This window comes from Eptatretus burgeri, chromosome 16, assembly GCF_056783735.1.
Source record: "Eptatretus burgeri isolate ZD-2024b chromosome 16, Ebu_testis_v1, whole genome shotgun sequence".
Taxonomy (NCBI): domain Eukaryota; kingdom Metazoa; phylum Chordata; class Myxini; order Myxiniformes; family Myxinidae; genus Eptatretus; species Eptatretus burgeri.
This window is the reverse complement of record NC_140976.1, coordinates 29,298,488-29,322,487: the sequence shown is the minus strand read 5'-3', so window position 1 is coordinate 29,322,487 and position 24,000 is coordinate 29,298,488. Positions and strand designations below refer to the sequence as shown.

Sequence of the window (24,000 nt, the reverse complement as noted above, 5' to 3'; positions counted from 1 at the left end):
ACATACAGATCTGGTCCCAGCAAAGACAGGTCACTCAGCCTCTGATTTACTCACATATCTGAGTCATGAGTGGATGTCCCGTCACAACAGACGTCAGAAGGGTGCAATTGTAGAACTTGACATCAAAGCTGCATTTGATAGAGTATGGCACATGGATTGCTTGCTGCTCGCTAATGGAGTCGGAGGGCAGCTGTTACAGTGGTTAACCAGCTACTTGATGGACAGACGTATCCAGATTGTGGTTAATGGCCAAACATCCAAACCATCTCTAATTAATGCATCAGGACCTCAAGGATCAATTATTGGGCCCACCTTGTTTCTAGTATACAGTAATGATCTGTGCAACAACCTGCATAACCCTACCTGCCTCTATGCTGATGGTACCATCTACTGCCTGCTGGATGAAGTGAATGCCCCCATTTCTCTGAGCGAAAACCAACAGAAGATCTACGAGTGGGGACAGAAATGGAATGTCCTATTTGCTTCTGAGAAATGCAAAGTTATGTCTCTCAGCAGACGACTACCAAGTGAGCATCCTCCAGAGTTCTTCATGGGTCGCAAGCCCTTGCAGCATGTACATGAGCTTGACATACTTGGAGTCAGGTTCTCCCGGAGCTTGGGTTTCCAGTCTCACATGAACTCCATCGCCATTAGAGCTGGACAAAGAGCGAGTGCCCTTCAGAGTATTGATCCATACTTGGATCCGCTTGGCCGAGCCCAAATGTACAAAGCCCGTGTCCGGAGCACAATGGAATATGCTCCCCTCGTATGGATGTCTGCAAGTGCCATGCATCTTAAAAAGCTGGATGATGTGCACCGTCATGCTATACGCATCATCAACGCCCATCCACAGGAATTGAACATCGATCCTCTACCACACAGGAGAACTGTAGCAGGTCTGGGACTGATGTTCAGACTGCACACAGAAGAAGTTCCAGCATTTCTGAAGACCATGCTACCTCAATCATGGATTCCATCAAGGTTCACCAGAGCAAGTGCTTCCTTTGGAAGCTATGCTGTGCCTTCCTGGCAAGACGGAGAGTGGTCACCGGTCACCTGTTCAGTATGACCACTCCTATACGCCTGCAATAATACCAGCGTGGAAACAGTTCACCAGATGCCACTGTAGGTCACTCAACAACATCTAGGATCAAGGCCGTCTGCTCCAGAACATACAAATATCTTAAAGTCTAACACAGTATACTTATAATGTTGTTTTTTATGTACGATTCTATCACCTTGTATATATTATTACTAGTGCGTGCCCATACGTGCAAAAAAATAATAATAATAAACTTTCAAACTGCGAGCCAGAAACAACAACCACACAGGCCGTTCCTTCGCTCTCGCGTGCCCGTACGTGCAAAAAACAAACAAACAAACAAAAAAAACTTTCAAACAACTTCACAGGCCGTTCCTTTGCTCTCGTAAACGACGACTGGATTGGGGCATTGTGTTTATCGATAAATGCGGATAAGAAATCGAGAAATTATTAGAATACAGTAAGTCATCAATATCCGGAAGTCTGTACGTTGTAACCCGTAATGGGGAACGTGCTCCAACTTGGCCATAACTTGGGAACCACTTGTCCGAATAATTTCAAACCTTGAAAAGGCAAACAAACAGAGATTGCTGGAATTATAGATAGAAGATAGATACTGTGGGTGCAAAACACCAAGCAACATGTCCTGTCATTGGTAACCAAGGATCTCTTCTCCATCGGCCATGCCTACGCAGCAACGTGTCCTGTCATTGGTTTGGTAAATAAATGGCCATAACTTGGAACCACTTGTCAGATTAATATCAAACCTTGAAAAGGCACATCCTCAGGTCCCCAGCAATATACCTGGCAAGTTTCAATCAGATCGGACTAGTGTTTGTCGAGAAACAGCGGTCTCTCACACACACACACACACACACACACACACACACACACACACACACACACACACACACACACACACACACACACACACACACACACACACACACACACACACACACACACACACACACACACACACACACCTGGAATTATAGATAGATTATTCTCTCGATGGTATTTTTGATACTCTGTGCTTTCATGGTACAAGTGGGAACTGTTTTTGTTTTTTGCAGAGCTCCCCGATAAATAAATAAATAAATACAAGGAGTCACTGAAAACGCACACACAGCACGAAATTCCTCATCAGTATTCATCCGTCATTCAGAAAATCCCGTATTCCTCTCCTTGTGTTGCGGGGTTATCAGTTTGTCGTCCCACTTTTGCCCCCATCACGTGATCAAGTGACCCCCCCCTGTCGCTCAACTCTCCTATTTTTGTTGCTCATGAAAAGAAAAGTTGACAAGATCAACAATGGTCATGACCACGTCTACAAAACCTTTAGCTTCGATCGAAATGGCATTCTAAATTCCCTATCACAACAATAAGAGCGGAACTCAAGAGTTTGCAAACAATGGCGTCCCTCGAACCACACCAGCCGGAGGCCCCATAGAGCGTCTCCCTCCCGAACTCACACACCAACTCGAACCTGACGCTCCCCCGCACCACTCACGGTGCTTTTTCCACATGGCGCGATGGCAGATGAGGAAAGCGTCGCGGATCGCTCCGCACACCTTCTCCGAGTCGTGCGAGTGGAACTTCGGCTGGCGCTGTACGATCCGCCACAGATTGTTCCGGGCGAAGGCGGCCGCCTCACGCCCGCCGTGCCCGTCGAACACAGCGAAGCACGCGAACTGCTCGTCCCGCGTCAGCAGGGCTGCATCCTCCATGTGACGGCGAGCACCACGACACGCGGCGGCGCTCGCCTGAACACATATCGATCCCGGCGACGCCATGTTTACAAACCTTACGCGTCTTCTTCTTCTTCTTACTCTTCTTCTTCTTCTTCTTCTTCTTCTTCTTCTTCTTCTTCTTCTTCTTCTTCTTCTTCTTCTTCTGCTTCTTCTTCCTCTTCTTCTTCTTCTTCCTCATCATCCTCCTCTTCTTCTTCTTCTTCTTCTTCATAATCTTAATAGCCCAGCCATATCATCATTTCAAGAGAATAATACGCCTTTAACCCTAACGATGTTTTTAATACTTTGGATTATATGCGTTTTATTTCCGTGCAATTTATTTAATTTGGCTTAGAATTTCTGAAAGGAAATGATTAAAGGAAGAAATTCGACGAAGCGAATTTATATCATTATACACCCCCGGGGATTAAGTGAATAAATATTCACCATGAAACTGATAAAAAAAAACACAAATTCGGCCATCTTATTTTTAGATCAAACAAATGTTGGTCAAAAAAAATGCGACGGAGAAATTGCATGTTGTCATTCACATCAGGCCGTCTGTGGAAACTCATCCGTCATGGCTTTCAAGATCTGCGTAAAATTTGTTTTATCAAATATTGCACGGCAATGCAGTTCGTTGAATGAAAGAATAACACATGTGACGTCATCACGTCAGTGTACGTGCACTTTGCTCGCTTGATCCGCCAACCGTCCAGATGTGCGAAGCAACTGCTCCTCATTAAAACGAGATGGATGAAAAGCTTACACTCTTTCTCAATGAGTGCTTCACGACCACAAACCAAGTTCAACACGATCATTGAACTGAAAGGGAAAAAACAACTTCTTCTTCCTCCATATCTTAATGTTAAACAGATGTGTGAGGTAAAAATGGCGGGAAAATGCAATGTTTGTGCACGATATCTTTCATACTTCTTATTTTGATTCCTCGTCGTCCAGTTTACCACAGGATTTTATGTGCAGATCTAAACTGAATCGAATTTATTGGACAACATTATTTTCGTGAAAGAAACCCACGTGTTCCTCGTCGTCGTTCGGGGTTTATTTGAAGTTTTTCTCTTATTCTGTGAATTCCCACTTGAGGGCAGTGTTGCTCTATGTCTATGAAGCTTTCCTTGTGTCGATCAGAGTAACATTCGCAATGGTTGGCCTCTTTCAGCGTCACTCCCTGTTCTTCCCTCTCCCTGCATTGCCTCAAATGTATCTTCATACTTTGTTTCTTCTTTCCGCCTTGTACTTCCTTCCTGATTCGTTCAATTCCCCCATTGTCACAGATTGTGACTCACAGTTACACCCATCCAGTCTTGTTACCTGCAGCACCGAACGTGGACGGAGGTTATGGATTCACTCCTCTCTGTTTGTTTGTTTGTTTGTGTGTTTGTTTACCCTGAAGCAGCCACACCGTTTCAGCGATCATGACCAAACTGGGTACAGACGTCGGCCATGGTCCAACTTAGACACTTGTCGTTTTTGGTGAATCTAGGTCAAAGGTCAAGGTCAAGGTCACCTAAAAACCTAAAGTCTTATTTTCGCAATAACGTCCGCTAAAATGGTCGTATCGACTTCAAACCAAATCCAAAATGTGCATCTTCCAATTCTGCATCCAACCATATGTCTCATTGGGGTGTCACACCAACACCCTTTTTTTTTTTTTTTTTTTGTATACCTTGGTCGAGGCTCGTATGAGAGCTAACACACAACTCACAGCAAGGAGGCATGAGACAAGAGGGGCGGGAGTGGAAGGGACAAAACATTGGGGAACAGACACAGGTGAACTGTGGAAGGGAGAGGGATGGGGATGGGACGGGGAACATGGCGAGGGGAAGATGGACATTAAAGGGACTTTCAGGAAGGAAAGCAGGAGAATTGAAGGAAGTGGGCTTGGGTGGATTATCGGGGGTAGAAAAGATCGAGGATTTGGATGGGGGAAGATAAGAGGTGGTGGTGAACAGCTGTTTTGAAAGCCTGGAGGGAAGAATGGGAAAGAATAGAGTGAGGAAGTTTATTCCAAAGGCGGGAAAAAGAGGAATGAAAGAGTGAAGATGAGCAGTGATTCGTGATTTTGGTAGTTTTACCAGAAGGGGGTTGTTGGCGGACCTTGAGCGCCCTGTGGAAATGTGGTTGGGACAAATCGCAGAGAGAGCAGGGGGGGCAAGGTTGGAGAGGAGTCGGTGGAAGACAGAAAGACCACCGACCAACCTGCGGTGATTGAGTGAGAGGCCCAAAGACTCAGCTTCATTGCGGGAGATGCCAATGATCTTAAAAGCCCTGGTTTCGACAGCGTGAAGTCGAGAAAGGTGGGAGGCAGGAGCACCAGCCCAGAGGGGAGAGCAGTACTCCATCAGGCTACGGACAAAAGCTTTGTAAGTGGTCAGGAGCTCAAGAGGGCCGAGGAAGGACTTTGCACGACGGAGGATTCCCAGTCGGCGACTGGCTTTTGAGGCAAGGTTGGAAATGTGACTTTCCCAGGAAAGGTCATGGCAGATAGTGAGACCCAGAAGCTTGAAAGAAAAGACTTCTTCCAGAGGATTGTTGAGAAAGTGGATGGGGGTTTTGTAAACGGTCCTTTCGAAGAGACATAGTGAGAGTGTGAGATTTGTCTGGATTGAAAGACATGTTCCACGTGTTGGACCAGTTTGTGATTTTATCCAGATCTGCAGTGAGCGAAGAAGCTGCTGCTTGCCGGTCTGAGGGATGACAGATGGTACGGCAGAGGGTGGAGTCATCGGCAAAGAGAAATAGAGGATTTTCCAGAGAGTCCGAGAGATCATTGATGAAAACCAGAAAAAGAACAGGGCCCAGAACGCTACCTTGAGGAACTCCAGCCTGCACAGGAAGAGGGGATGAAAGAACTCCATTTAGGGCCACACGTTGACTGCGACAGGAGAGGAAGTCTGCGAGCCATGAGTGGAGATGGCCTTGAATACCATGGGAAGAGAGTTTGGTGAGTAGGGCAGGGTGCCAGACTGTGTCAAAAGCACGTGATATGTCCAGGGATACGGCTCGGATTTCCTGTCTGGCATTGAGGACCTCCATCCATTGATGGGAGAGCAGTAGCAGCATATCTACGGTAGAGTGACCTGGTCTGAAACCAAATTGATGATTGGAAATCAAGCCATTCGAGAAGAGGAAGGATTTCATGTCTGAAGCGATGATGGATTCCATAACCTTGCTGATGATTGGGAGAAGGCTGATTGGTCTATAGTTACAGGGATCTGTTTTTGCACCTTTTTTATGCAGGGCAGTGATGTTAGCAGATTTCCAAGCAGATGGCAGATGACCTTGGGAAAATGAGAGGGTGAATAGAACAGAGAGAGGGTGAGCAAGAGCAGAAGAGCAGGCTTTGAGGACACGTGGGCTGATGCCGTCTGGACCGGTTGCAGAATCTGACTCGAGGTTTGAAAGCAAGCTCTCCACCTTGTCAGGAGAAAAGGATACAGAGTCCAGGGACAGTTGGGTGCGACTGGGTAAAGTGGGTAGAGATAGTGATGGGTTTGGGACACAAGATTTAGCTGCAAACACCGAGTTTAGACATTCAGCTTTATCACGTGTGGAATCAGCAGTGCGGCCATTTGAGGTAAGGGAGGGGATGGAGGGGGAACATACACCAGAAACAGATTTGATTAAACGCCACCAGGATTTTGAGGAGGGAGAGAGGTTTGAGAGTTCAGACTTGAGATGAGAAAGATGTTGTTTTCTGGCTCTCCTGAGGGTAGCTACACACTTGTTCCGAGCTTTGTGGAAAGAACTGAGATTGCCCTCAGTTGGGTTTGCTTTCCATGAGGCAAAGGCAAGTTGTTTCAGGACAACTGCCTCGCCACAAGCTTCAGTAAACCAAGGGCGGGAGGAAGGGTAAGACAACTGAACACGAGAGGGGATAAATCTGTGCATGAGGGAGAGCAAGTTTCTTTGAAAGAATTCCCAGGATGAGTTGATGTTTGAGAAAGTAGTGATAGGAGACCAGTCTGTAAGTTTGATGGCTGCTCGGAGACCCTGCCAGTCGGCTTGAGTGAAATGCCAGACTCGACGGCGGTGAGGTGGTTCTCTGATAACAGCCAGAGAGATGTCCACTTTAACAAGGACGTGGTCAGAAGAACCGATTGGAGCGAAGGAAGAACAGCAGATATTGTCAGGGAAATTTGTCAAAATCAGATCCAGAAGAGATGGAGTACCATTGGTTGAGATCCGGGTCGGGAAGTTGACCGATTGAGTCAGTCCCAATGAGTCACAGAAAGCTTTTGCTGATGTCCCATGGCAGGTGAGAGAGGTACCCACACCTAGCCAACCCTTCTCAGCGGTCGGGGGTCGAATGTCAGGGGGGTCGGGGTCAAAACTTTCAAATTGTGGTAAAAACGTCATTTCGATCCCGATTGACTTCCAAGTTATGATCATGACCAAACTAAGTGCTATAACTCATTAATCAGTATCACTATCAACTTATAAGAACCAAATTGATTTCCAGGTTTTTGTTTTTTCAGAGATCATGGAGATATGACAAAGTTATTCCGGTAATTCCTTGCTCAACGAGCAATTTCATTTGTCTGTCTGTCTGTCTGTGAGCAGGATATCTCTCAAGGTTATCGACGGATTCGGATGAAACTTGGTGGATGAGTTGGGTAGGCGACAAGAACAAGCCGATGAGTTTTTGGTTCAGGTCCGGATCCAGATCCGGCCTATCAGTGGGATAAAAAAAAACTTAAACTGTTGATCCTAATGGAGGTATTCACTCTCCTGAGTGATGTTCCAGTTTTCTGGAGTGATGTTGCTTGGCAGTAGATGAGACCCGGGCCTGTCATTCAAATCACTCGCTTTCGTTGGGTAAGAGGAGAGAAAGGGTGGGCTGGCACTCTGGCTGGATGGCCTACACTGACGTAGGCACACATTCCTTTAAAGTTAGGTTTGAATCCCGACTCAGCTAAAAACTGGCGTCTGGGTGTTTCACAGGCAGGGTGATTCGTCACTGTGTGTCGTCCCTCGGATGGACATTCAATAGGGTGTCCCGTCTGACAGCATGAGTTGGTGGATGTTAAGCATGCCACAGTGTCCTTCGTGAAGAGTATGTGAGCTATCGCCGGTACCCTGAACAAAGCAGTTGATATGAAACGACTGGCTTGGAAAGCGATAGCAAGCTGCTTGCTAACGGAACACACCCCTATTGATGAGCATCCACAGAACCTTTCCATGAAGAAGTTGTGAAAGGTCAAACAACTTCATATTACAACGTTATTAATTAACACCAGAGATTATTTTCATGGAATATGCAGTCAAGGCTGGTTGTAACAGGGTGAGGCTAATGAGGCCGTGGGTGTGAACATTGTCAAAACGATTGACTAGAGAGTTCATTGAACACCTTACTGTACCCTGTGCAATCTTGAGAAAAAAAGGACAGACATGGGAAAGGTCTTTTCGACTCTTGCTTTGCGTTTCCAAGCAGCGATCTATATTTCGACGAACCGCCATTTTGTTTGAATCTTGATATTCCCAACGCTGAGCACGAACGGAATATTTGATTGGTTGAGATGGCGTAATATTTTGTCCAAGTAGTGCTACACTGGGGGTTTTTGGAAGTGAAATCAAGGGAAATTGTGTTTTTCAGTGTTTAGATATATAATTCAATAGAAATTAAATAAAGGTTTTAAAGGCGATAGGAAAAAATTCCAAAGTTTACCGCCATTGATGCAGCGTCTTTTACACCGCCTTATTTAACAAGTTACATTAGTTATTCGTGCATGTTGTTTGTGTTCTTTACGACATCCCTCAAAACAATAAGTTTCCTGATTGGAATGATTTTCAGTTTTGTTTGACTGTCAGACAGGCAGACAGTAAAAAAAAATAGGGGCAATACCCCTGGGCGCTCACCTGGTAGAATAATGATACTGAGGCGAAAGTCAACATGCGACAGAATTAGCAAAATGTATGAATGAACCAATGTTATAGCAAATACCTATTTTGGGGGGGGGGGGCAACTCCCCACCCCTAATCCCATGAACATCCTCAGACCCCGATTAAAAAAAAAATAGTGTGGAAAAGCTTTGGTACATTACGGGTGATGAAGGTTGTGGTCAAGTTTCATCAAAATTGTGTGTGTATAGTTTCCCGAGAAGAAAGGAAATACCTATTTTGGGGGATAACCCCCTGTAGACCCCCTTGAGCCCGATTCTTTTTTTTAATACTGTGAACATACTTTGGTACATACCGGGTGATGAATTTGGTTGTGGTCAAGTTTCATCAAAATTATGTTTGTAGTTTCAGAGAATAAGTTGCAAGTGTTTACGGACGGACAGATTGACAGACGGACGACGTGTCATCCCATAAGCTCCCCGGAACGACGTTCCAGGTGAGCTAAAAATTACCTTACTCCTCTGTGTGTATGCATGTTCAGGACGAGATTCCGTACAATTTTCCAACTTCAGAGCCAAAGCTAAAGTGCAGGTTCGTGTTTTGATTCGTGTTCCACAGCGTTCAAAATATAGAATCCAATTGAAATAAAGTATTTTCTCAATCATAGACTGACATGTGACATCTGTAGACAGACAGACAGACAGACAGACAGACAGACAGACAGACAGAGTGAACCAATTGCTTCACCCCACTTTTCGCTTCACGGGCTGGGTAATAATAATAATAATAATAATAAATTATTCTTTCTTCTGCAGGACATGGCTCCGGTGGTATCACTTGCTGGGGTTGAGGCAGTGCCACCGACGCAGTGCCCCCTGTAGGTTGGAGCATGAACTTATAAATTGGCCAGTGTGTGGGCAATAGCCTACCTAATCTATGTAAAGAACGCCGTGTGATCTTCAACGTCTACCAACTATCCTGCCTGTCACCAGGATGACACTTTATAGCTGGGCTGAGATTCAAATCCAAGCTAGGCCGTTTAGAAGCGAATGTGTGTACCTCTCGGCCATCTTGCCAGCCCTGATGCTACCCAACAAGTCCACAGCTGCCATAGAGCTATGTACAATGTGTTGGGATAGCAGCAGTACACTACCACTGACTGATATGATTGATACTTCTCGGTATCACAATAAATTAATATAGTCTTACCGCACATGGGCGCTATCACTTTTTGGGACCTTTTTTCATTCATCGTTTCAGTGAGTCATTGACCACATTGAACTGCTTCCCCAGCTGTGAGAGGGTTAATTACTCTCATTAAAAGCACCATATATGAATCGATTGACAATTTCTCTCAGAAATATAAGACATGTGAGTGTTTTTCAAAAAGTATTAAGACTCTGCTAGAAGATGCCAAATTTGTAAATTGTGTATTTTACAAAGAACGTTAAAGACCCCCATGGTGTCCTTTTTGAAAAGTAGACGAGCTATCGCAGCACCATGAACAAATTACAAATCCTTGCTCTAACTACTACTGGGAAGGCAAAGACAAACCACCCAGTATAACCCTTTCCAAGAAACTGCTTTGGCAGCACCGATATTCTCTAAAGAGTATGGTACATCAGAATAAAAATACTGTATATAACGCACATATCATGTTCATTTTCAGCATAAGAATTGTACCATTTTTAATGACACTAGTCTTTTAGTCCAAAGTCAAACGTCTCCATTTCTGCCTATATGCCTAAAAAACAAATAAAATACTAGAGGGCTGCATTAGCTTGCAACGAATACGTATTTGGAAACGGCATGAACTTTGACGCCTACCGATCTCAGAAGATATAGGTCACACAACTTTGGTCAAACAAGATTTTTTGTAGGCCCTGTTGTGACCTTTCAGAAAATGTCAGCGGCTAACCTGTATCTTTCCGTGGGGCAAAGATATGGGGCAAAATGTGTTTTTGACCAATGTAATGAACTTTGACCCCTACCGATCTCAGAAGATATAGGGCACACAACTTTGGTCAAATAAGATTTTTTTGTAGCTCCTGTTGTGCCCTATCAGAAAATGTCAGCGGCTAACCTGTATCTTTCCGTGGGGCGAAGATATGGGGCAAAATGCGTTTTTGACCAACGTCATGAACTTCGACCCCTACCGATCTCAGAAGATATAGGTCACACAACTTTGGACTACTGAGGTTTTCTGTAGGCCCTGTTGTGACCTATCAGAAAATTTCAGCGGCTAACCTGTATCTTTCCGTGGGGCGAAGATATGGGGCAAAATATGTTTTTGACTTTTTGTGTCACCTTGACCTTAACCTTGAGAATTTCAAAGTCAAAAGTTGACACTGCACTTCCTTGAAAGTAGCCGATTTCAAAGACATAATTGTTAGTGCTCCGAGACAAAAGCCCTAGGAGGAGTTTTAGGGCAATGGATGTGTGACGAAAATAAAGAATAATAAAGAATTCCAGTAATAATAGTGTATTTGGCATGGAATTGCCAAATACAATAAAGAATTCCAGTAATAATAGTGTATTTGGCATGGAATTGCCAAATACAACTGGAGGTTCACTTTGGCTCTGGTTTGAATCGATGGGGCCCGGGTCTTGTAACACACACATCACAACCTTTTGAAAGGAATGTTTCCCTCTGGTGGCATACGAGAATCTGTTTGCACTGACCACTCAAGTTGAGTTTTGCTCAGACAAGATTATTTGGTACTCACCAACTTGCACTAACCTTGATTAGTTTCAAATAAGAATGAATGATTGTTTCCAGACTTCTAATTATTGGGAAATTTAATTCTAATTCTTCTTCACGATAAAGAGCTCAATTTTTAGGTCCTCGTGGAGGATCTCTAAGTCTTACTCACGTTGTTGTTCTTCATTTTTTGTGGACTTTTTTGTTTCACAGCCTACAGTTTTCGTCGAAACTTCCTGAAAGTTGGCATATATATGTAAAAATACCCTGCGCAGACAGTAACCATGTCCGATTTTGAAAATTCCTCCTCGAAAAAAAAAGTTATGACGTCAAAATATCTCCGCTCATGGAAATCACGTAAAAAAATTATCTCCGAAACTCGGCAAGCTTTTTGAATTCTGTTTACGGGAATCGAACAGGGCATTAGCAGAGATGAATTACCCACATATGATACATCACTATGACGTCATATCAATTTTTATGACGTCATTCCTATTTTTTGACTTTTTTTGTTTTACAACCCAGAGTTTTCATCGGATCTTCGTGGAACTTGCCATGTATATGCAGAAAGCCCACGCGCAGACAGTAACCATATCCGATTTTTTGGAAATTCTTCCGAGAAAAAAAGTTGACGTCATTATATCGCCGCTAATGGAACTCGTCTACACCATTATCTCCGAAACTAGGCAAGCTGTTTGAATTTTGTTTGCGGGAATTAAGCCGGGCATTAGCACAGATAATTTATCGTAAACCTGATACATCACAATGACGTCATATTCGTTTTTATGACGTCATCATTAAGAGGACGAGGATCTTAGCTCATTTGAGCTTGTTTTATTCACTTTCCTCACTCATATCATCCAACGCCTGATCTACACACCTACAAATCACTACATATCGCTTTTGTAAGTGCTATAGTTTTCAAATTAGGAGCTTAGGAAAATTTCATGCATTATAAGATGCAATTTTTCACGGTGAACTCTCACGGACAAATTAAAGCGTACAATAGAAATTTGATTTCGGCTTTGAAGATCGGATTTAGAGGACTAAATAAGTGTCGAAATATGGAGTGAAATGTGAAAATTTAAAGAAATAACGATTCGTAAAACTAGGCATATATACCTATTTACTTTAAGCAAGCAAGGCTGTGGTCCCTCCTTCTCCGTATATACACGAGAAAATGAGGGATTCCAAAAGGATTGAACATAACTTTTTCTACTGTTTGGAGACATATTGAGTGAAGAAAAGATGAAGGAATGTGCCGGAATTCATCAGCTTCATTGAGCTGGTTTCATTGAATGCAACAAAAATAACTTGATTCAGTGCAACGAAAATAATTTTTTTTTTTTTAAAACAGCGGGATCACCACAACGACGCCCCGTGACTGGGTTCTCCATGGGGAATCTCTGGAGTTAGGAAGGCAATTTAAATTAAATTAAATTAAAAGATCAAACGGTTAACATAACAGGGGGACTAAGGTGGGTAACAAAACTTTGAAAATTTTCCACTCATTTTTTTTTGTGTGTCAGGAACGCATTCCCCCTTTAATACTGTTACGGAAATGGCCCTTAGTATGCTATTAAATATATAATTAGCCCAGATCCCCCATTAAATGCATGTTTAGCCAGGTTGTTCGGTAAATGGACACTCCATTAGTCTGTCAGGTAAACGATTAGTCTGTCAGGTCAGGTTCGATCTGTGACCTGCTACAGGTACCATGTAAACCTGTACTAACCTGTTCCATGGTCGGGTTGTCGGCGACTAAACCGTCTCCCCCACCAGGTTTTCTGGTGAGGAGGGTGTTTGGATATGGACACCCAGCAGGATTAAAAACAAAACCTGTCAAAGGGCGGAGGAGCTCCTTGTGAGCCAACGGCCATCCATATCTAGTGCCCAACTGTGTCTGCGGACGTCCTCCTGCAGTTGGGTCACTTCTTATTAGGAGGTTGGTGGCAGGATTTGCACTCCGGCCACCGTAAAACCCTTCATTCCGCAAAACGCAAAAACGCAAAAAAATCTGAAAACCCACTCCGTGGGAGTACCTCCTGTGCAGCTTCCCTTCGCAGGGCAGCTCACCGGATGACGGGATTGGGGCAAAGCCTTCGGGACCCCCAATCTTTGATAGGAGGGAAACCACGGGGTAACATCCCTGGGTCAGATTGCGGGAGAGTGTGTCGGAGTGGTGTTGAGGTGTCGTCCACCAGACGGCGGTCTCCTTGGGTTAACCTGAGGCGGTCCCTTCGGGTGGGTGCCTGGAATGTCCTATCCCTAAGAGAGGATGATCACCTGTCTCTGTTATCATCTGAGCTCAAGCGTTTGGACATCGGGATTGCAGCTCTCTCTGAGGTTCGGAGACCGGATTGCGGCGAGATAATGGTGGGTGGTTACACCTACTATTGGTCTGGTCGCTCTGATGGTTACCATACCCAAGGAGTTGCTGTAGCTGTGTCCAATAAGCTGACCCCAATGATAATTGAGGTAACACCGGTCAACGAGCGTATTATGAGATTAAGGATTCGTCACTCCTTAGGTGTCATTTCCCTGGTCTCTGTTTATGCTCCGACTGAGGCGAGTGATCTCACTGTGAAGGATGCATTCTACGCCACACTCGCGTCTGTGGTTGATCAGTGCCCCAGACGAGATACACTTCTAGTCTTGGGGGATTTCAATGCATCGACTGGAACTGATAGGGACGGTTATGAGGTGTGTGTTGGTCCCCATGGGTCAGGAACTATGAACCAGAATGGCACTAAGTTCCTTGACTTTGCAAGAAGTCATGGACTTAGGGTGGCTGGTTCATGGTTTCAGCGCCCACAAGCTCATCGCTGGACTTGGTATTCCAACGCTGGCGGTGCGGCAAAGGAGATTGACCATGTCCTCATTGACGGTCGTTGGAGGATGATCCAGAACTGCAGGGTCTACCGGAGTGCTCAGTTCCTCAATACTGACCACAGGTTTGTTGTAGCAACTCTAAAGCTTTACCTTAAATCCTGGAGAATGGTACCATCCCAGCCGAGGCTGGATGTTGCCAAGCTCAGGGATGAGAGAGTAGCTGAGGAGTTTGCGAACAGGCTGAGTGGACACTTGGGGGTTCTGGGTGCTTTGGGGGGTCCTGAAGAGTTGTGGAGCGCCTTCAAGACCACCGTCCTTGATGTTGCCGGTGGATGCCTTGGAGCTCACCGCAGGGCAAAGAAGAATTTTGTCTCTCAAGGGACACTGGATACCATTGACCAGAGTCGCAGGGCCAGGCTGAATGGCAGAGCTGAGCTGTTCAGGGAGCTGAGGCGTAAAACTGTACGTGCACTGAGGGTGGACAAGGAGGCCTATGTGCGAGGAATCTGTGAGGGGGTAGAGCATCACCTGTGGACAGGTGATTCTCGTCCCGCTTACAGGGGAATTCGCGCATTACGTTCATCCAAGCCCATCCCTCGGAGCACTGCAGTTCGAGCAGAGAGTGGTAGGCTCTTGACAGAGGAGTCTGAAGTGAAGGCCCGCTGGGCCGGTTACTTTGAGCGGTTGTACCAGGCTGATCCCCCAACTGTCGAGTTGGACGTCAAGGGTGTTACAATCCCTGTTGCTGACCCTCGAATCAACTGTGGTCCACCTACGCTTGTGGAAACACGGGCTGCGGTGAACCAGTTGAAATGGGGCAAAGCTCCAGGGATCTGTGGCATCCATGCCGAACTTCTCAAGGCTGGTGGAAATGCTGCACTCGTGTCGTTGCATGCAGTTTTGTGCTCTGCCTGGAACACAGGCATCATCCCAACTGACTGGAAGAGGGGCCTTGTTGTCCCTCTCTGGAAAGGGAAGGGTGATCGCCAAGACTGCAACAACTACCGAGGGGTGACGCTGCTCTCAGTGCCGGGCAAGGTCTTTGCTCGGATAATTCTCAATAGGGTTCGCCACCATCTGCTTGAGCACCAGTGTCCAGAGCAGTCAGGCTTTACACCAAAGAGGTCAATGATTGACCGTATCCTTGCACTTCGTGTCCTCACCGAATGCAGACGAGAGTTTCGGCAGGGGCTGCTTGCAGCCTATGTTGATCTCTGTAAAGCGTTCGATTCAGTGAATCGGGATGTCCTCTGGAGGATTCTTGGTCTTCGTGGGGTGCCACCAAAACTGATCGATCTGATGTCTGAACTCTACTCTGGTACTGAGAGTGCTGTGAAGTGTGGTGGTACCATCTCTGACTTATTTCCAGTTGTTACTGGAGTTCGTCAGGGATGTGTACTTGCCCCCACACTTTTCAGCACTTGTATGGACTGGATTCTAGGGAGGATGTCGGAGAGATCAAGTTGCGGTGCGTCATTTGGGAATGTCAAGATCTCGGACCTTGACTTTGCAGATGATGCAGTCATCTTTGCGGAGACTTTAGACATCCTCTTGGGGGCCCTCGAGGTGCTGAATGAGGAGTCGGAGCCATTGGGATTACGGGTTTCTTGGGTCAAAACTAAGATCCAGGCTTTCGGTGACATCTTGGATGCTGCTGTCCTGTCTGTGTCTGTTTGTGGTGAGGATGTTGAGGTCGTGGAGAGATTCACTTACCTTGGCAGTGATATTCATGTCTCTGCTGGCTGCGAGTCAGAGGTCAATAGACGTCTGGGTCGGGCCTGGGGAGTCATGGATTCACTGGATCATGGGGTGTGGCGCTGCCGGTACCTGTGCGGGAGGACGAAAGTCCGAGTCTTCAGGTCCTTGGTACTTCCAGTCTTGCTCTATGGGTGCGAGACCTGGACTCTGACCAAGGATCTGAGACGGAGACTTAATTCCTTTGGTACCAGGTCTCTTCGGAGAATCCTTGGCTATCGCTGGTCGGATTTTGTGTCCAACGAGCGGTTGCTGAGAGAGACTCGGATGAGATTTGTTACCTGCATAGTCCGTGAGCGTCAGTTGCGGCTGTATGGACATGTGGCTCGTTTTCCTGACTCTGATCCTGCTCACCAGATTCTCTCAGCGAGGGAGTCTCATGAGTTGAGGAGGCCAGTGGGTCGACCACGTGCCTCATGGTTGCAACAGGTTGACCATCATCTCAAGGAGATGGGGATGGGCCTGGCATCTGCCTGGGGGATGGCCAGACGGAGGCCCCTGGAGTACCGGCGGAAAGTGGACGCAGCGACGTGCTGTTCTGGCACATGCTCCCATACCTGACCTGACCTGGACACTCCATGTGTGTCGGGAGATGTCACAGGCTGTTATTTGTTTGTGCAGTGGTGGTGTGCCAAGGGCTTCTTCTTCTTCCTTCCCCTCTCCTGACGAGGCCCCGCCCAGTCGGCTGAGAGGGAGGGGCCTGAAGAAGGAAGTGAAACTAAGGGGAGGAGCCAGTGGCTTCAAAGGGAGCGAGGGAAGGAAGGAAAGACGGTGGTGATTTCACAAGGGAGAGAAAACTGAACCTGAGGGTGAGGCGGCAATCTGCTTCGAGAGGACCTGGCTGCTGTGTGAGTCTGGAGTCGGCTTTGAGGCGTGCTTGGGCTTCGAAGCGAGCAGAAAAAGGAAAGACAGTGCTGATTCTGCCGGGAGAGAAACTGGACCTGGGCGTACCGGGTCTGCCTTCTGTGGCCTGGAGAAGCGAGCCAGGGCCGAAGGAAAGGCAGGGAAAGGACTGCATGAGGTCTATCTGCCCTCGGCTGGATGAGAGACGACTGGTGGGAGTCGTGATCTGCTGTGTAGGGGATGGCTGTGTCTGTCTGTGATCTGCTTCGTGAAGGAGGCCTGGACTTGTGTGCTGGACCTTGTGCGAAGCCAGCTGAAACCCACCATCGATCTGACGGTCTTGTGCCGTCGACCTTACGCGGGGTCTGAACGCGCGGAGGCCGCGTGATTGGGTGGTACGACACTGAAAGACTGGCGCCATTTTTGCCACGTGGCATGCTCGAGCTTGGGGCTCGAATCCGTGGACATCTGCTTGTCACGAGCCACATTTGTGCTTTTGACACTTTCCTCTCGTCCATGAAACATCACCAAGTACTCTGTCTTGTCTGAATGCAGTCCATGTTTTGTTTGCATGTCGTTTAAGGCTTATCTCGTTAGAGTTCCCTTCGAAACCCATAATCCATAGCTCCCTCGTGAAGAACGGGTTATAGAGTAATGATAACATTGTCGTGAATGTTTTGCTTGTGTTGTGTTCCCCGATGTCCCCAATAAATCTGGCTGATTCGTATAAAGTTGCCGCTTTGAATTGGTTCGTGCCACGTCGAGGAACGATCTGCTCGATTTGGATATAAAAACGAAAATGGTTACAGACTGGTAGACTCCGCTCAGTCTCTGACAAAACCTGTCTGTAACCGGGGTCTATTCCTCCAGCTGGCAAGGTACAGGTGTATTTTGGTACCGTGATTCGAGACGCGTAACCCGAGAACTGTGCCGAAGCAGCCAGCGTTATAACCCCAGAGACGGCGGTGGTTGGATGCGAAAACCCAAACTGGGTACGGACAGTGATTGACGCGCCCGACCGAGAACCCTCCAACCCGGATCTGCAACAATATATTAAGAGTCAGTGGAATTTTCAAGACTGATTTAAACAATGTTTTTCAGGAATGCATTTCTACCATAAATACCTGGAAGAGCCTGTATATAGGTGTGTGTGTGTGTGTGTGTGTGTGTGTGTGTGTGCGCACGCGTGGTCATAAAGCATAACATAACATTACCTTTTCTCACCCCTTCTCCCCCGCTTCCTCGCTCTCCCTTCCTTCCTCCCCACTTCCTCGCTCCACCTCTTCATTCCCCCTTTTCCTTTTCTGTCTCTGTCTCTGTCTCTCCTATTACAACTCCCTCCCTCTCCCTTTCTCTCGCTCCCACCCCCATCCTCGCACCCCTCCCTCCCGAAGAGGACAGCAACATGTGGTGAGGTCTCTTTCTCTCCCCTTTTCTAGCTCCCACACCCCTCCTCACTCTCCCCTGACCCTCCCTCTCCCAGCCACCCTCACCTCACTCCCCCTTCCTCCTCTCCCTCCATATTCTCTGTCTGTCTCTCTCTCTCTCTCTCTCTCTCTCTCTCTCTCTCTCTCTCTCTCTCTCTCTCTCTCTCTCTCTCTCTCTCTCTCTCTCTCTCTCTCTCTCTCTCTCTCTCTCTCTCTCTCTCTCACTGTCTCTCTATCTCTCTCTCTCTCTCTCTCTCTCTCTCTCTCTCTCCCCCTTGGTATTCCCATCAGGAAACAATGGGTGGTATTTGATAGTTTAAAATAATTTTAAAGTGTGGGATAAGAGAAAGGAGTGTATGGGAATAGTGAGGGGAAGTTGGAGAGAAGGGAAATGAGTTTGAGAGAGGATAAGAGTAATGGGAGCAAAGAGTCATATCCGCCGAATACAAGGGGTGTGAGGGAGCGGGTTAAAAATTCCACCATGTTAGATGTAATACAGAGACAACCTGCAATCATATTTCTTCACGAATGTATGAAAACACTGATAGAATCAGAATGTCATGGTACTTCTCTGTCAGTTAAAAACTAGATGTTGTGGTATTTGTAAATAAGCATTTGTAAATGCCAATAAATGAATGAGTAAAATTGACAGCTATATGTTCTAAATTTTGTGTAGCACGGATCGGTGTTGTAATATATACTGCTTGATGTAATGAGCTAATTTTGACTAGATAGCAGTATTGTACTGTAAACTGCCATGTGAGATTTGTGAAGGTGCTGGAACGTTCTCAGATGAAGTTTCCAGTATGGACTAGAATCGCATTTGCTGGAAGGCACGAGATCATTCTGTGATACTATATAAACCTGCGAGAGGGAGGTGTAGCGAGATGGGTGACATGTGATGAGACGTGTGTTTTGATCGTCCCTGTGCTCAATATAACTCTTATGAGTGAACGAGGTGTTAATATCCAGAGCGGTTCTTAATGTGTGGAGCCGATTATAATCAGGTTGATTAAAACTCATAAAGATTGTGTATCAGGAAAGAATTCCTTTGAGCTCTTCAATCATCCTGGACGGGCCAGCGTACGAGAACAACGCGACAGGACTCGATTGTTCAACAGCCCTGGTGGACGAGGTGAACACTCGTGAGTTGAGCTGGCAGAACAGGGACACTGGGCAGAAACAACTCAATGTGGGAATCGGAGTTGGACATTGTATGTAATGGTGAACTTCCTCATTTGACTTTGTATCTGTTTATATGAAATACAAGTTTCAAAAAACATTACGCTGTTGATGTGATCACTGTAACGCCACTCAGAAATCACAGACCCGAACTGACAAAGATCCATTTGATTGGTAGCTGACCAGTATGATCGTTCAGAAGTGTGAAGTGCAAATCTTGGATTGCATTCATTGGAGAACCGGCTGGGTTCAGCACCACAAACAACATGCATACACCAAAGGGAAGGAAACCCCAAGGGGTGTATCACCCCTGACATTTTGGTGACCGTGACAGGATCTGTCAGTGGTAAAAGGCTTTGCGGTATCACATGTGTAAGACGAAGAAGAATAAGTGCTGCAGTTGTGATCTAAGTTCAAATTGACCGCTTATCCATCTGCCATGGAGTTTGACAAGTGAATTGAGTGAGGCGAGTGGCTTGGACTGAAGGGAGAGACACTAATGCAAATAGTTTAAGAACAGCAAGCAGCTGCAAAAGAAGAGAAGGCTCACGAAGGTGAGGAGAGACAAGCGGAGCTTGAGGAATGTGCACGGAAAGACGAGGCGGGGCATGAGGAACGTGCATGGAAAGAGGAGGCGGAGCGTTAGGAACGTACACGGAAAGAGGAGGTGAAGCGTGGCAAATGTGCCTGGAAAGCCAAACTTATGATGGAGGAAATGTGAATGAAAATTGAATTGGCAAGAATACAGTTGGAGATTGAAGCAGTCACATGTGCTCTGTTGATGTATGAGTAATGACAAACAAGCTGAAGCTCCCCACATTTGATGATAAATGCGATGAGCTGGATGCGTACCTTGAAAGATTTAAGCACTTCACTGCGAGTCAACATTGGAATAGAGAGGACTGGGCAGTTCGTCTCAGTCCCCTTCTGATAGGCAAAGAACTCCAGGTGTACACCAGTATGCCCTCGGAGAATGCTCACGACTATGATCACTTGAAAGTGGCCTTGTTGAAGAGGTATGAACTTACAGAGGGATATCGCCGCAGGTTCAGAGGAATTAAACCTGACAAAGGTGAAACTACATTTCAGTTCATGACACATTTGAGACGGTGCTTTACAGAATGGACTTTGATGGCAAAGTGCGAACGTAGCTTTGAAGCATTAAGCAACTTGTTGGTTCGTGAACAGTTCCTTTGTGTGTTTTCTTCAGAGATGTCTCTGTTCATACGGGCGAGAGTGCCTCAGAACACCGAAGCAATAACAACCTTGGCTGAACAGTATATTGAAGCACATGGTTGGGTGTATTACTGGGAGGTCAGTCAAGAAGAAGGACGTTGCAATGAAACCAAGGTGGGACAGTTTTCTGCACAAGACTGACCCATCTCAGACTACAAAGCCCCAATTCAGTAGAAGTGAGAGGGAATGCTTCTCTTGTAACAAGAAAGGACACATGATGGCCGAATGTCGATTGAAGAAGGCAGCACAGATGAGGCTACAACAGAAGGCAGCCAGTGCACGATTTCTAGAGGAAAGATGTTATGTGCAGAGCAGAGCCGAAAGAGCAGTCTGCATCAGCTGTGCAAAATTGTCCTGAGGAGATCTGGGTGAACAAAGGAGGATTTCACTCAACACCTATCGTCTTCAGCAGTTGTGAGAAAAACACCACTGGCATTGCCAACAGCAACATCACTGTGGATGAACTCTACGTGGCTTCACAGAAAGTGACAGTACTGCGAGACGCAAGATGTACTCGTGCAGCTGTGAAGAAATATCTGGTGACTACAAGGCAGATGACTGACAAGGTCTACTCTTGCAAGCTGATTGATAGTACATTGCATCACTATCCAGGTGCAAAGATCCACGTGGACACACCGTATTACATAGAGGTGGAGGTCATGTGCATAGAGGACTCCATTTGTGATCTTGTGATCGGTAATATACCGGGAGCATGAGAGGTCAAGGATCCAGACTAAAACTGTATTCTACAGCTGGCACAAGCAGCAGTGACCAGGACACAGTCCAAGCGCAACAAGGACAACATCAAACCATTGAAGGTGTCACAATCTGACATTCCAAAGGTGACTGTGCAAGAACTCGAGCAAGCTCAGAAGGAAGATGGCTCACTTAAAAGGTTGTGGAAGGAGGTTCAGGATAACAGAGATCATCAGACGTAGGACAATAGCAAGTACAGGCTCGAAATCCCCAAAGGTATCTGACACCGTATTTACATAACTGACATAACCGAGATGAAGCAAATCATCATTCCGACTAAGTATCGGGAGGCCGTGATGAAATTGGCACACAAATCAATTGTTGGAGGCCATCTTGGAGCAAAGAAGACAACTGACAGAATAACGAGAAACTTCCATTGGTTAGGGATAATCAGTGACGTCAGCAGATTCTGCAAGTCCTGCGACATCTGCTAGAGGACCATCACCAAAGGGAGGGTTTCCAAGATAGCATTAGGAACCATGCCGTTGAGAGAGGAGCCCTTTCGCAGAGTGGCCATGGACCTGATTGTCTCCAGTGCCTGATAATGGCAACTGGTACATCTTGACCATTGTGGACGACACCACTAAGTACCCTGAAGCAATTGTGCCACCCAAGATTGAGACGGAGTGGGTCGCAGAAGTACTGCTGGAAGTCTTCTCCTGAGTAGGACTCCCACAAAAGGTGCTGAGCGACCGAGATACTCAATTCACATCGGACCTGATAAAGGAGGTGTGTCAACTCATATTCATGAAGCAACTCTTCATGACACCATCTAACCCCAGGTGCAATGGACTTTGTGAATGGGTCAATGGAGTTCTGAAGAGAATGCTGAGGAAGATGTGTCAAGAGCGACCACGTGATTTGGGACAGGTACCTGCAGGTGGTGCTGTTCACTTACAGAGAGGTTCCTCAAGCAAGCAAGGTGGGTTCTCACCATTTGAGCTACTCTACGGACGAACTGTAAGAGGGCCCATGCAGTTGTTGAAGGAACTGTGGACTGGAGAGAACACGTCAGAGGTTCATCATGCCTATCAATATGTCTTTGACTTGTGTAATCGAGTGGAGGACAGTTGCTGACTAGTGCGAGTCTACACGCAGCACAAAGAAGTCAGAAGCATTTCTATGATAATAAAACCAGAGACAGAAAGTTCAAGGTTGGAGACAGTGTTTGTTGCTACTACCAACGGAGCACAACAAGTTGATGCTCCAATGGCAAGGACCACATTAAGTTCAGGAAGTAGTCAACTTGATGGACTACAAGATCTGTGTCAAAGGAAAGACCAAAATTTACCATGCCAAACTTTTGAAGTTGCATCATGAGAGAGTTGACAACGCAGCTGATATCATGTTACAGCCAGATGTGGCTGGTATGGCGGTCATTGACCCAGAGCTGGATTGTGATGAAGAATGTGTCTTGGCGAATGAAGACTTGTTGGAATTGAGACTCAGGGCTGACGGAGAGACACAGGAGGATGTCAACATCAGCGAGAATCTGTCAGAAAAGCAGTGGGAATAGAGGAAGAGAAACTCACCTGCGTCAGAAACGTCCCAGTACTGATGACCAAAAGACAGGTCAGATCATTTCTGGGCTTGGCAGGATACAATAGGAGGTTCATACCGAACTACACAGATGAAGTTGTGCCCCTCACTGACCTCACCAAAAAGGGTCAGCGCAACCACATTCCGTGGGAGGCACCCCAACAGAGGGCATTTGAAAGGATCAATAACCTTCTTTGCAAGGCCCCTGTACGACAGATTCCCGACTTTGCCAGACCATTCATTGTGCAAGCGGATGCATCTGATGTCGGAATTGGAGCAGTGTTGTTGCAGGAGTACGAGCACAGAGTCTTTCCTGTAGTGTATGCCTGCAAGAAACTTCTGCCCTGGGAAAGGAACCACTCGGCAATAGAACGTGAATGTCTCGCTATCGTGTTTGCTGTTAAGAAATTCCAGAACTACGTCTATGGATGAGAGTTCATCATACAGACTGATCATCAGCCCTGTCGTACGTGCAGAAGTGTGAAATGGACTATGTTAGGGTAATGCAGTGAGCGTTGTTCCGACAGAACTATTGGCTCTGTATTCAAGCCATTAATGGATCTGAGATTGTGGGAGCTGATTGTATGAGTCAACTGTAATTGTTTCTTTTTGGTTTTTTTTACACCCTCTAATTTTAAATGACGGTTGTAAAAAAAAAGCATGTATTTGCAAGAATATTTTTCTCAAGGTGGGGCTTATTTGTTGGTTAAAAGCTAGATGTTGTGGTATTTTGTAAGTCTATAAACGAACAAGTAAAATTAACAGTTATATGTTACAAGTTTCGTGTAGCACAGGTCGGTAAATTGTAACATCAACTGCTTGATGTAATGAACTAATTTTGACTGTAGCTGGAAGTATTGTACTGTAAACTGCCTGGTGAGATTCATGAAGGTGCTGGAACGTTCTCAGCCAAAACTTTCCGTATGGACGAGAATTGCATTTGCTGGAAGGCATGGGATTGTTGAGTGATACTATATACAGGTGAGAGCGAGGTGTACAGAGATGGGTGACATATGATGAGACGTGTGTTTCGATCGTCCTCGTGCTCGATTTAACTCTGATGAGTGAATGAGGCGTCAACTTCCAGAGCGG

At 46.2% G+C, this 24,000-nt stretch overlaps 1 protein-coding gene and 1 long non-coding RNA gene across 5 annotated transcripts in view; one reads left to right on the top strand and one right to left on the bottom strand.

Annotated features, from left to right (window-relative positions):
- The window catches only part of PPM1D (protein phosphatase, Mg2+/Mn2+ dependent 1D), a 79,382-nt gene that overhangs the window by 43,914 nt on the left and 11,468 nt on the right, over positions 1–24,000 (bottom strand). Inside the window, exon 1 of one of the 4 annotated variants that reach the window (XM_085860261.1) lies at positions 2,532–2,917. The exons of 1 other annotated variant lie outside the window; for it this stretch is intronic. In XM_085860261.1, the coding sequence (XP_085716387.1) occupies positions 2,532–2,838 (307 nt within the window). In that variant the 5' untranslated portion in view covers positions 2,839–2,917. Of the gene's footprint in view, positions 1–2,531; positions 2,918–24,000 lie in introns of those variants that run through there. 2 more of the 4 variants (XM_085860260.1, XM_085860263.1) reach the window with 2 other exon arrangements.
- The window catches only part of LOC147010792 (uncharacterized), a 26,756-nt gene continuing 6,176 nt past the window's right edge, over positions 3,421–24,000 (top strand). The window contains exons 1-2 of the long non-coding RNA XR_015052508.1: positions 3,421–3,660; positions 19,235–19,340. This is a non-coding gene — a long non-coding RNA (uncharacterized LOC147010792). The remainder of the gene's footprint in view (positions 3,661–19,234; positions 19,341–24,000) is intronic.